The 14,094-nt window shown below is 39.4% G+C and overlaps 1 protein-coding gene across 3 annotated transcripts in view; it reads left to right on the top strand.

Annotated features, from left to right (window-relative positions):
- The window catches only part of VGLL3 (vestigial like family member 3), a 59,218-nt gene that overhangs the window by 15,918 nt on the left and 29,206 nt on the right, over positions 1 to 14,094 (top strand). The window contains exon 2 of one of the 3 annotated variants that reach the window (XM_016192579.2): positions 7,521 to 7,803. In XM_016192579.2, coding sequence (XP_016048065.1) covers positions 7,521 to 7,803 — 283 coding nt within the window. The remainder of the gene's footprint in view (positions 1 to 7,520; positions 7,804 to 14,094) is intronic. The other 2 variants (XM_060172112.1, XM_060172113.1) reach the window with 2 other exon arrangements.

Here is a 14,094-nt window from a genome sequence, read left to right on the forward strand (position 1 = left end):
TTGCTGAGCTCTTTGTATATTTTGGTGATTAGTCTCTTGTCTGATGTATGGCATCTAAAGATCTCCCATTCTGTGAGGGGTCTCCTTGTTTGTGTGAGAGTTTCTTTGGCTGTGCAAAAGCTTTTCAATTTGTTGTAGTCCCATTGGTTTGTTTCTGCTTTAGTCTTCCTTGCAATTGGGTTTTTTTCATCAAAGATGTCCTTGAGGTTTAGGTGGGAAAGTGTTCCACGAATGTTTTTATTTAACTGTTTGATAGTTTCTGGTCTAACATCCATGCCATTGATCCATTTGGAATTGATTTTTTGTTTATGGTGAGATAAGGTAGTTCATTTTCATTATTCTGCATGTTTCGACCCAGTTTTCCCAGCACTATTTATTGAAGAGAGCCTCCATCCTCCATTTAATAATTTGGGCTCCCATATCAAAGATTAGATGTCCATAAGTGTCGGATTTTAGTTCTGGGCTTTCAATTCTGTTCCACTGGTCTGTGTGCCTATTTTTGTTCCAGTACCAGGCTGTCTTGATTATGGTGGCCTTGAGACCTAGGAGTGTGATGCCTCCATTTCTGTTTCATTTTTTCAAGGTTGTTTTGGCAATTCTGGGTGTTTTCTGGTTCCAGATAAATTATTGCAGTTTATGTTCTATTCTATTAAAGAAGCTTGATGGAACTTTGATGGGTATTGCGTTAAATTTGTATATGGCTCTGGGGAAGAATATTCATTTTGATGATACTAATTCTTTCAATCCATGAGCATGGGATGTCTTTCCATTTCTTGGTATCATTTTCTATTTCCTTGAATAGTGACTCATAGTTTTCAGTATACAAGTCTTTTACTTCTTTGGTCAGCTTTATTCCTAGGTATTTTATTGATTTTGCTGCAACAGTGAATGGGAGTGATTTCTGGATATCTTCTTCTTCAGATTTAGTGTTTTCATAAAGAAATGCCACTGATTTTTGTACATTGATTTTGTAGCCTGACACCTTGCTGTATTGCCTAATAACTTCTAGTAGTTTTCTGCTGGATTCTTTAGGTTTTTCTATGTATACTATCATATCATCTGCAAATAGTGAGAGCTTGACTTCTTCCCTTCCAATCTGTATTCCTTTGATTTCTTTGTCTTGCCTGATTGCTATGTCAAGAACCTCCAATACTACGTTGAAGAGTAATGGTGATAATCGACAGCCCTGTCTACTCCACGGTCTGAGGAGGAATGCTTTCAGTTTCTGTCCATTGAGTATGATGTTGTCTGTAGGTTTGCTATATATGGACTACACTATCTTGAGCAATTATCCATCTGTTCCCATTTTTTGTAGTGTTTTGAGCATGAATGGGTGTTGGATTTTCTCAAAGACTTTCTCTGCATCTACTGAGATAATCATGTGATTTTTGTTTTTGCTTTTATCGATGTGGTTAATGATATTGATTAACTTATGTATGTTGAACCAGCATTGCATTTCTGGGACAAATCCCACTTGATGGTGATGAACAATCTTTTTGATATACTGCTGTATCTGGTTGGCCAGGATCTTGTTTAATATTTTCACATCTATATTTATCAGAGATATTGGTCTGTAATTTTCCTTTTTTGTTGTGTTCTTATCTGCTTTTGGTAACAGGGTAATGTTGGCTTCATAGAAGGTAGAAGGCTGTGTTCCTGTTCCATCAATCTTGTGGAAGAGCTTTAGAAGTATAGGTATTAGCTGTTTCCTTAAGGTATTGTAGAATTCGTTTGTGAAGCCATCTGGTCCAGGACGTTTGTTGTTGGGGAGATTCTTAATAACTGTTTCAATTTCTTTGTCTGTGATTGGTGCATGTAGTTCTTCTTGGTTCAGTTTTGGATGAGCATGTGTTTCCGGGAATTCTTCCATTTCTTCCAGATTCTCTAGCTTGGTGACATATAGTTCTTTGTGAGAAATCATGTGAGAAGCCTCACATGATTTTCTGGATTTAGGTCAGTTGTGATATCTCCTCTATAGTTTACAATTCTATTTATTTGGGTCCTCTCCCCTTTTTTTAGTAAGTCTGGCTAGGGGTTTGTTAATCTTGTTTAGTTTTTCAAAGAACCAGCATTTGGCTTCATTGATCTTTTGTATGGTTCTCTCATTTTTGATGTTGTTTATTTCTGCTCTAATTTTAGTGATTTCCGTCCTTCTAGTTGCTTTAGGGTTCCTTTGTTCTTCTTCTTCTAAGTCCTTAAGGTGTGCAGTAAGGTCGTTTATTTAAGCTTTTTCTTGTTCTCTAATATGTGATTGTATGGCTATGAGTTTCCCTCTCAATACTGCTTTAGCTGTGTCCCAAATATTTTGATAACTTGTGTCTTCGTTTTCATTTGTTTCCAGGAACATTTGAATTTCTTGCTTGAGTGCCTCTCTGCCCCAGTGGTTCTTAAGCAGTATGTTGTTGAGTTTCCAAATTCTGTGACTTTTAATAATTTTCTGTTTGTTGTTGAATGATAGCTTTACTCCACTGTGGTCTGAGAAGATACTTGGGATGATTTCAATGCTCTTGAATTTTTTGATACTCTCTTTGTGGCCTAACATGTGGTCTATCCTTGAGGATGTACTGTGTGGATTTGAGAACAATATGTATTCCAATTTTGGGGGGGTGAAGGACTCTGTATACGTCCAGGAGGTCTAGTCTGTCCATCTCTTCATTTAATTCTCTTGTTTCTTTGTTCATTCCCTGCTTCTTTGATCTAAGTTTTAGAGTAGGGTGTTGAAGTCTTCCACTATTACTGTATTACTATTTATGTATTTTTGTAGTTCTTTCAGTAGGTGTTTGGTGTATTTAGATGGTCCCTCATTGGGCGCATTGATGTTGATAATTGTTAAATCTTCTTGGTTGATTTATCCTTTACTTATTATGTAATGACCTTGCCTATCTTTTATTACTTTATTTAACATCTATGGTGTCAGAGATGAGAATGTGTGTTCCTGCCCTTTTTTGTAGTCCATGAGCCTGTATGATAGTTTTCCATCCTTTCAATTTAAGCCTGTGTTTGTCTTGTTGGGTCAGATGGGATTCTTGCAAGCAGCATATGGTTGTGTTGTGTTTTCTGATCCATCTTCCCACTCTTTCTGATCCATCACCCACTTTTAATGGGTGAAGTTAATTCATTGACATTTATTGATATTATGTATTGAATGTATTGTAGTGCCATTATTCAACAATTCTTTATTTGCTCTGATATATGGCAAGTATTATAGTGATGTTCTTGTTGATAAGAGGTCTTTTAGTACTTCTTTCAGGGAAGGCTTGGTGATGGTTGCCTCCTTTAACTGCTGTCTGTCTGAGAAGGTTTTGATCCCTCCATCTAGTTTGAATGAAAGTCTAGCAGGATATATTATCCTTGGTTGAAACCCTTTTTCACTCAGGTCTTGATAGATATCTCTTCTGGCTTTTAGAATTTGAGTGAAGAAGTCTTCTGATAGTCTTATGAGTTTTCCCCTGTATTTGACTTTTTTTTTTTTTTCTTGCAGCCTTTAGGATCCTTTCTTTATCCTTGCTTCTTTTCATTGTAACTATGATGTGTCTTGGTGTCTTCAGGTCTGGGTTGATTCTGTTTGGGACTCTCTGGGCCTTTTGAATCTTAATGTCCTTTCTGTTATTTAGGTCTGGGAAGTTTTCTTCCATTACTTCCTCTAGAATATTTACTTCCCCTTCCTCTCTTTCTTCCTCTGGCAGGCCAATTATATGAATGTTACTTCTTTTGAGATCATCCCGTATGTCTCTGTTGTTGTTTTCAGCGTTTCTCAATCTCTTTTTGAGCACTTTTACCTATTCCTTTGTTTTCTCTAGCTCGTCCCCTGTCTGGCTAATTCTGTTTTCTGCTTCTGTTAGCCTACTTTCCCTTCCCTCAGCTTCTTTCTTCATTTCAGTTATAGTATTAGCTTTTTCTACTAGTTGGCCTTTTAGCTCAGCTACTTTAGCTTTCATTTCTCTAATTACCTTGAGGTAGCTTGTATTTTCTTTGAGATTCTCCTCTGTTGTTTCCCTAATTCTGATAGCCCTTTCCTCCATAGCTGTCTTCGTTTCTGTGATTATTAGGCTTACTATTGCTTGCATACTTTTCTTATCTATGGTTACTTCTGACTCATTTGTAGTTTCTTCTGGGCCCCTGTCCTGATTCATTGTGGTAGCAGTTTTATTTGCTCTTGATTTAACCATTTTTTATTGATGTGTTTTTTTATTTCTCTGTTCTGTCGTTCTTCAGTTGTTATGTTTTGAGTACAAGCCATGCTATACTAAAGACCTTTATGACAAGTGCAGTCTTCAACCTCAGAAATTACAACAATAGTAACTGAGGCACGGATTGATGCAGTTCAACCAATAACATTTAGCCAAACAATACCTCCAGTCCAAGAAAAACTAGCAACTAAACTAAAGAGAAAGAGACAGGAAAAAAAGGAAAAGCAAGAATAGACAATGATGCAAATCTGCTGTCCACTATAAATTCTGGATATTGAAAGGGGAGAAAGGAAAGTAGAGAAGACGTACACACAAAGAGTCCACTCTGAGTCAGATTTCTTCCCCAAAATAATTCATAAGCGAGTGTCAGTGAATTCAGAAAACAAAAGAAGGAGGAAGGAAGAAAAGAATTTTAAAAAAAAAGAGTGGAAGAAAAAAGGAAGAGCAATGAAAGGAAAGAGTTTTTGTTTTTTGTTTTAATTAGCTAGGAGGAGGGAAAAAGGAGAGTGAAGAGAAGAGGTAGAGAGAAACAAATTCCTCTCACAATGGATAGGACACCCAATCACCTAGCAATGGAAAGAACAACAGTGGTTAATTTTGGTCAACCTGAAGAAGGTGGATGGAAAAGGGACATGCGTATATAATAATAGTAGTAATAAAATAAAATAAAATACAGTAGAAAACCCTTACAGTCAGTCTATAGCTTGGACAGCTCGATTGGTTGCAGGCAGCCTGAGCAAAGACAGTCAATTGTAAGAAGCATCCAAAAAAACAAAACAAACTTCCAGGTAGTCTTTCCCAGGCAGGGATGAGGCTTTGATTGGTCAGGTATTTTTTCACTCAAAAGAGCTCCAGCCACTTAAAAGAAAGAGAGGGAGAGGGAGAGGGAGAGGGAGAAGGAGAGGGAGAGGGAGAGGGAGAGGGAGAGGGAGAGGGAGAGGGAGAGAGAAGTTAAAGGAAGAGGCTTGGAATGACACCCCTGGTGATCAAGGAATCTTGGTAGAGAAAATAGCTTAGCAGGAAGCCTGCTAGGAGGGGCTGTGGCTGGGCTGCCCCTGGGGGCTGGTACTGGGGTATGGGGGTGGGTGAGATGAGTAATAATCAAAGGATTTTCCTTTGTCCCCCTGACCTCCATTTTTCAACCCAAAAGAGAGTTATGGGACTATATTTTGGTGTCACTCTGACCAGCCCGTGTTCACCCTCCTATAGACAGCCCAGTATCCTACCGTATCCAGCAGATCCCTGGTTGCAAGCTGCTGCCTCTTGGAGCTCACAGCAGCTGTGGCTCCAAAGTCGCCATTTTCTTACAGTGGTGTTTTAACTACTGAAATTTAGTATACACATTCAAATATGTGAGGTGTAAGTTATAAGGAATATAGCCATTCCTTTATTACAAAGGAATGTTCATCAGCAAAACTTGTCAACTGGTAAGAAATCAATTATCTATTCCTCAACAAGCAGTGGCCATGTTGACAAACACTTTCAATGAAAAGCAGTATGTAGAGCCAGGTGGTGGAATACACAGTACTATGTTCAAGAACCTGCATTCAAGTCCTTGTTCCCCACTTGCAAGAGGAAAGCTTCAGGAGTGATGGGGCAGTGCTACAGATGCCTCCTCCCCCCATCTCTGCGTCACCTACTGTTAGTGAAAGACACACACATGTGCACACATGTACACACACACACACACGCACACACACACCTCTACCTGGAACAGTGAAATATATAAGCCTGGTGGGGAATAAAGGCATTATATATGATTATAAGTAACCGTCAGTCAGCCAACAGCTGGTAACATGTCTGAACATTTCAGGACATACCTCACAGGAGAACAACATTTTGCCATTTAAGAAGTGTTTTGTTTATTGAATAATTCATTTACAATTTGGGGCTGGAGATTTTGAAGCAAAAAAAAAAAATTGCCTTAGCCATAAGAGTCTGGGTGACATGCTTCGAAAACATTTGCACAACTGTGTGCTTACTGAGCAGTTGAGAATGACTTGCTTTTTTTTCTTCTTCTTCTCATTCTAGCTCTAGCATGTCTTCCTTTCAGAGATAAGGAACTGGTGTGATAAAAGATCAGGGTTTTCAAGTATACAGGTGGCAGAAAGTAATGTCACCATTGGGAAAATGGATTTGAAGTCTTTAGTATAACATGTGTTTGTGTGTGTATGTCAATTTAAAGTTGTTGATTATAGGAGTAAAGTTTATGAAAGTAGTTCTCAGTGAAAAATGTTTGAAAACAGTGAAAATCAGAAATGAGAAGATAACCACATTCTTACACCCCAGGATAAAATGTAAAGCATAACATTCTATTTGCTTGTTTATTTATTTGTTTTTTACCCCTTCACACTAGAACCCCCAGCTTTTCTCCCACCTTTTCCTCTATTGATCATACATGCTCATGCATGTTTACACTTGCATATTTTTATTACACATTTGGGTCCCACCAGTTAGATGTTCTGTGAAATTTAGCATGTTAGTCCACTACTTCTTGACTTATTTATCTTTCAAATATGGACAGTGATAATAACTACATTATAGCTTTAAAACAATTAAATGAGGTAATAATAGATTGCCTGACATAAACTCTACATTATTACAGCCGTTGTCATCTATGTAAGAAATGATCAATTTTTACTCATTCCTGAAAGTCGTAGCAGCAGTCATTGTTAGTCTCTGGCATTATTTTCAGTAAGCTGTAATAATACCTTTCCCCCCTCTATGGAACATGGAACATCAGTAAAATATGTTCCATGCAAAATGGATCTTCACACAGACTTACTTTCCCATTTTAGTTTGATTTTTGAGAAATGAGTTCAGTACATCTGCCAAGTCCTTTCCTAAGATGCTACATTCCTGCTTTTATTTTAGTTTATTTCATTTATGAAAAGCTCTTTTCTCCATCCCTTCCCCAGATGGTTAAGTTCCCTTTTTCCCCATTCCTCCATGTCACAAACAATAATGTTTATGTACATTCAATCTTTAGAATGTAAAATGACAAGAAAAATTAGAATTTATCTGTCATTAAAAAAAAGGTATTCTCTATTTGATAAATCTAGATTTTTAAAAAGAAAAATTATTCTCCCCACATTGAAAATACACCATCTGATAATGGACATTTTTTTTTTTTGACCAAATTTGAAACAGTGGGTTTGTTTTGAAAGGGTAGGATGGAGAAGGTTGGATTGAGCAGGGCAAAACAGATGAAGAAGAATCAGTTTGTAAACAAATGTGAATATTTGATTTTTTCTTATTGAAAACTAACTAGGTAATGCCTTCTTTTTTACAAACTGTGTTTGATACTGTGTTTTGTTTATTCCATCCCAGAAGAAGTTAGCGGTATACAGCAAGATGCAGGACTCTCTTGAAGTGACCCTTCCCAACAAACAAGAGGAGGAGGAGGAGGAGGAGGATGAGGAGGAGGAGGAGAAAGACCAGCCTGCCGAGATGGAGTACCTTAACTCTCGCTGTGTCCTTTTCACTTATTTCCAGGGAGACATTGGGTCAGTAGTGGATGAACACTTCTCAAGAGCTTTGGGCCAAGCCAGTACCCTCCATCCAGAATCTACCATTTCAAAAAGCAAGATGGGGCTAACCCCCCTATGGCGAGGTAAGAATTGAAAAGCAGATGCTTTCCAGGGCACTGTCTCTGTTTCGCAACCGCTTGTACCCTGTTCCAGCTGGAGGCTTGCCCCTGGAGGATGGATATCCACTTGCTTTTTAATTTTTAAGGACAGCAAGGAATTTCTTTCAGACAAACAGCTGGATCGGTTTTGTCACATGTGGAATGCAGGGTTGGAAAGGATGCAGTCACACCCCTTAAATTCCTCATGAAAGTAGTGATGCAACCGTCAAGTTTATAGTGGCAGGATCGAGCTGCAAAGCATCATTCCTGAAGCCCCGATGGCCCAATTTGGATCTCTAAACAATGGGCGTGCCGGGATCAGCTTTATAAAATGAGCTCTTGTTCATTCCACTAGGTGTGATGTGGTGACAAAGCAGACATCTGATTCTGAGCCAGAAATACAGGCATTGAACGTCTCCTTTGGGTTCTCCGGTTAGCTTTTGCTCTCCTGTTTGTTCGTTTATTGTCCCAGAGCATTGCTCAGCTCTGGTTTATATACCTGGGAACTCAGATCCTCAAGCTTGAAACTCACTTGCATAACCATTGTGCTGCCTCCCATCTTACTCTTTTGAGTGACGTTAACTCTTTGTAGTGTACAATTCAGAGGTGACTGACTGTGTCTGCATGATTTGGACTATTTCACTCTGGCTAGAGTAAAGCAGTCTATATCAGGCATCATTCTCTTCCCTTCTATACTGACATCACAGAGGTATGCTTTAATCGCACTTCTGGCTCCCAGAAAAATAACTGCAAGGTGTCTTAATTGGGATAATTATACGGAAAGAGATGAAAACATTTCAATGACAGTTTAAGACAAACATGTAATACACTCTTCTATTTATTGGGTTGTTTTTTTTTTACATTTTTTAAATGATCTGTATTTATTTACAGCCAGAAATTGAGAGGAAGGGGGAGATTGAGAGGGAGAGAAAGAGACACCTGCAGCACTGCTTCACCATTTGTGAAGCTTTTCCCCTGCAGGTGGGGACTGAGAGCTTGAATCCAGGTCCTTGCACATTGTAACATGTGCGCTCAACCAGGTGCGCCACTGCCTGGCCCCACTCTTCTGGTCATTAGCAATATCTAATAAAATGGTTCTGAAAGTGTAATATCCAGAATCCAGAATTCTGGAACTTGGGCATCACATGGGAGCTTGTTAGAAGAGTAAATTTTTGGACCACATCCCAGAACTTGTGGATAAGAGACTTGGGGATAGATTAATCTGTATTTTATCCAGCTGTAGTGATTCAAATCACCAGGCTTAAGTGTAAAACATCATTAGTCTAATGTTATTGAAAACATGGATTGCAAACCCCCTCACCCTTACTCTCTGGGAATCCTGCTTTCCTATGTGCTCAGTGATCTTACGATGAGGAAAGGCTAGCCACTGTGATAGGAGACAGGTAAAAACTGAGGAGGAATTGGTGTCCACTCTGCATTTGCGGAGTTATTCTAGCCAGTGTTGGAAAGATCCTGGCCAGCTATGTAGACAGTGTTCTTGTCTTCCTTTCTTCCCTTCCTCTGACTGATCTTCCCTTCCCTGACCCTTACTCCCCTCCTTGTCATTTTATCTCCCATTCGTATTTTCTTCTTACCTGCCTTCCTCCTTTGGAGTAACTATGAACAACTCTAGGATAAGAACTGATTATGAGGGAGCCGGGTAGTGGCGCAGCGGGTTAAGTGCACGTGGTGCAAAGTGTAAGAACAGGCATAAGGATCCTGGTTTGCAGGGGGAGTCACTTCACAAGCGGTGAAGCAGGTCTGCAGGTGTCTGTCTTTCTCTCCCCCTCTCTGTCTTCCCCTCCTCTCTTGATTTCTTTCTGTCCTATCCAACAATAATGACAGCAATAACAACAACAAAAATCAAATAACAACAATGATGATAAACAACAAGGGCAACTAAAGGGGGAGGAAATTAATTAATTAATTAATTAAATAAATGACTATGAAAGAGAAAATGGGCTGCAAACCCAAGTGACTGAGACCTTGATAGAACTGAATTAAAAAACTTACTGCTTGCTTTATTAGTGAATATCAGAGGCATACTGTAAGAACTGAGAACGCAGTCCTTATAAGCCAACACTGTTTATGCAGCTAATCGCTGTCCTAATTGACAGCACTTACTAATTTTCATAACCTCAATGAAACAACTGGTGAATAGTTTAATGTATCAGTAAGAAATCCTATAGCTCAGGATAATCCAAAGAATAATAAATGCAATTCCTGCTTCTTGTGGCATAGTGGCATCTGTCACCTCCTACTTGTGGCATAGTGACATCTGTCACCTAGGAATCCCTTGTCAGAATATAGGGAAGAGAACCCCACATTATAGCTGTATGTGAGTAACTATGTGAGGTGTCACAACCAAAAGAGTTTTAAAATGATGCATTGGGCATATGAAAAAGCATTGCAATTCAGTATTTTTCCATAGCCTGCATGACTAAAAAGTCTTTTGGCCAGATGTTAAATTTTAGTATAGAAAGGGTTGATACTGATAATGTTTAGGCAACTATACTATGACTAGATTTCTTCTGGCATTAACTTTAATTTAGTCTTTAAATGCATCTCCTGTTTGTTCATTACCTTGTGTAGCAAACATCTGAAGTCTTTACTATGTACTCTGTGCTCTTCTAAACAGTGAAAAGGTGTCAATGAATATGAGAGTCTAAATCATTGTGGCACTTGCTAGTGAAGGTAAGAGTTAGTAAATATATAATGAAATGCAAAGTGTTCTTTTACTTACATGCTCTCTTTAACACCACATTTGAGCTAAAAACTGAAGAAAATAAATCCCCCCCCATATCATATGATAATATGGCACCTAGGGACATTATTTGAGGTAAAGGGAATAGCCAATACAAAGATCCTTAGGAAAGATTGACATCAATAGATGTTTTTATTCACCTCTTCTGCTTGAGTAATGAACACAATATCTGGCTCTCTCCTCCTCTATAATGCATGTTTTCGTTTGCCATCTTTCTTTGTGAGTTTAAAGTTATTTTACAGTATTATGTATTATATTTTATACACTCTTCAGCAATTGTTTTCTAGTATATTTTCTTCACATTGTGGATATTGTTGCTATTTTTCTTAGCAAACATAGTATCTTGCCTGTGTCTTATGTATTCAACTTTGGTATTACTTACATTTGAATAGATGCTTTTTTCTGGGGGAAACTATTACAAGGATGACATGAAGATTAGGTAGGAGAAGGCTTACCTAGCAGAGCATTTACTTTATTGTATGTGAAGGCCTGGGTTTGAGTCTTGGCACTGCAAGGGAACACCACAGAAGGCACCAGGGAGCTCCATGGATGGTGGCACAATGCTGTGCTGTCTCTATTGTTATTCTGTTGTTCTTCCTTCTCACTTGTACTAAGAAAGAGAGCGAGAGGGAAAGGAAGAAAGAAGAGAAACAGAGACGGAAGGAAGGAAGGAAGGAAGGAAGGAAGGAAGGAAGGAGAAAGAAAGAAGAGAAACAAGGAAAGAAAGAAGGGAGGAAGGAAGGAAGGAAGGAAGGAAAGAAAGAGAGAAAGAAGAGAAACAAGGAAGGAAAGAAGGAAGGAAGGAAGGAAGGAGAAAGAAAGAAGAGAAACAGAGAAGAAAAGGAAGGAAGGAAGGAGTAAGAGAGAGAAAGAGAGAGAGGGAGAGGGAGAGAGAGAGAACTGGATCTGAGACAGCTCAGTGGTATCTCATATAAAAAGTCTTGAGTTCATTCCCTGACTCTTGTCTCTTTCTGTCCCCCTGCCCCGCACCCCACTCTTTCTTCCCTTTATTACTGGATCACTTGTCTACTCTGGTTTACTGTGATGACTGGAATTAAGCCTGAAAGTCTAGAGCTTCAGGGATGAAACTCTTATACTACCTTTTGCCCCTGGCTTTGCATCTAAAAAAAAAAAAAAAGATAAAGAAAAGTGGAGGAGGCGGGCAGGGAGATAGAGTCAAGGAGTTTTGTCCTTCAGCTGTGTGTGTGTGTGTGTGTTCAAGGATTTTTATTGATATAGCTTATATCTCTTATCAAATGACCTACATTTTTTTGTTTTAATAACTGCATTCTTTTTCTTTTAATTTTCTTGAGAGATGCAGAGAGAGAGGGGAGGGGGAAATATCAGAGCACTGCTCAGCTCTGGCTTGTGGTGGTGCGGGGGACTGAACCTGGAACTTTTGGAGCTTCCGGCGTGAGAGTCTGTTTGCATAACCATTTTGCTATCTTCCCTACTCCAATTTTTTTTTCTGAAAGAAAAACTACCGAATGGTTTCTCTCATATGTGCAGTATAAAGAACTGAAACACATGAACTTGTAAAAAGAAATGGCTGCGAAATGGCCTCTAAGATTTTGTGAAAAGTGGTGGTTATCTTTTGTGAGAAGTTGATGGGAGCTGGGTGAGGAAAATAGAACTGTGTTAGTGGGTGCAGTATGGAGCTATACTCATATAATCTTGTGAACCATTATTAAATCACTGATAAAAGGAAATTAGATTAATATAGTTTTTATATATATTTTTTTAAAGTAATGTCCAGGAGGAGGGCTCAGCGGATTGAGTGCAGGACTTTTTTTTTTTTTAATTTTTTATTTAAGAAAGGATTAGTGAACAAAAGCATAAGGTAGGAGGGGTACAACTCCACACAATTCCCAACACCCAATCCCCATAACCCACCCCCTCCCATGGTAGCTTTCCCATTCTCTATCCCTCTGGGAGCATGGACCCAGGGTCGTTGAGGGTTGCAGAAGGTAGAAGGTCTGGCTTCTGTAATTGCTTCCCCGCTGAACATGGGCGTTGACTGGTCGGTCCGTACCCCCAGTCTGCCTCTCTCTTTCCCTAGTAGGGTGTGACTCAGGGGAAGCTGAGCTCCAGGACACATTGGTGGGGTCTTCAATCCAGGGAAGCCTAGCCAGCATCCTGGTGGCATCTGGAACCTGGTGATTGAAAAGAGAGTTAACATATGAAGCCAAACAATTTGTTGAGCAATCATGGATCCCAAGCTTGGAATAGTGGAGAGGAAGTGTTAGGAGGTACTCACTGCAAACTCTAGTGTAGTCCTGCTTTCAGGTATATATTTTGCAGTAGTTTATGGATACGTGTGCACATAAGCTCTCTCTCACAGAAACTGGTGTATATCTAGGTTATGGAACTTTGTTAGAAAGTGAACTACCTGAGATGAAATTAGAGTGTACTATTAAAGGAAAGGTCTCACCCGAGTAATGAAGCTGAAGGGTTGTCATTCCACACGTGAAGTCTCTGGATACATTCTGAGGTGAAGCATGTTGAGGTAGCAATCGTTGCTTTGGTTAGGTTGTGATCGGCAGATGCAATGTTATTTGGTTTGGATTGGGAGATGCATACGGGAAAGTGGGCCCTATCCAAGGGTTCCAGGACTGGGGGAAGTAGGGGCTCTATAGTGAAGATGTGAGGTTCCTGCTGTCTTAGGGTTCAAAAAGACAATCAATAGTTAATATTATCATCACATTATTTGTTAATTGGGTTAACTTTGAAAAGTCCCTTTGTTATGGTTTGCTGTACAGTACCCAGTATCTTGTATATAGCTGTGCTATTGGAAGCTTCTAATCTACTTGGTCTAGGCTTTTGAGAGAGTCCGCATATCAAATACATAGCCTATATATTAAAAAGATTCAGTTTGTCTTTTGAGAAACTTTGAGACATACAATTGATTTCCCCCTCTCATATTAATCAGCTACTGATTTATATGTCTACATTTTGCTAGGAGTGTACATAAACACCATTCCCACCACCAAAGGACTGTGACCCATCCCTCCCGCCCACTCCCACCCCCCACTGGCCCAGGAAGCTACATGCCTACCCCTCACCACTGGGTTTTTACTTTGGTGCCCTACTTACAATTTGGTCAGGTCCTGCTTTTAGTTTCCCTTTCAGATCTTCTTAGTCAGCTTCTGTTGATGAGTGGGATCATCCCATACTCATCTTTATCTTTCTGACTTAGTTCACTTAACATAATTCCTTCTAGCTCTGTCCAAGATGGGTCAGAGAAGGTGGGTTCATTGTTCTTGATAGCTGCATAGTATTCCATTGTGTATATATTACCACAGCTTTCTCAGCCACTCATCTGTTGTTGGGAAAGTGGGTTGCTTCCAGGTTTTAGCTATTATGAATTGTGCTGCTATGAACATAGGAGTACACACCTCTTTTTGGTTGGGTGTTATGGAGTCCTTGGGGTATAACCCCAGGAGAGGAATTATTGGGTCATATGGAAGGTCCATGTCTAGCCTTCTGAGAGTTGTCCAGACTGCTCTCCACAG

This window comes from Erinaceus europaeus, chromosome 14 (assembly GCF_950295315.1).
Source record: "Erinaceus europaeus chromosome 14, mEriEur2.1, whole genome shotgun sequence".
NCBI classification, from domain to species: Eukaryota; Metazoa; Chordata; class Mammalia; order Eulipotyphla; family Erinaceidae; genus Erinaceus; species Erinaceus europaeus.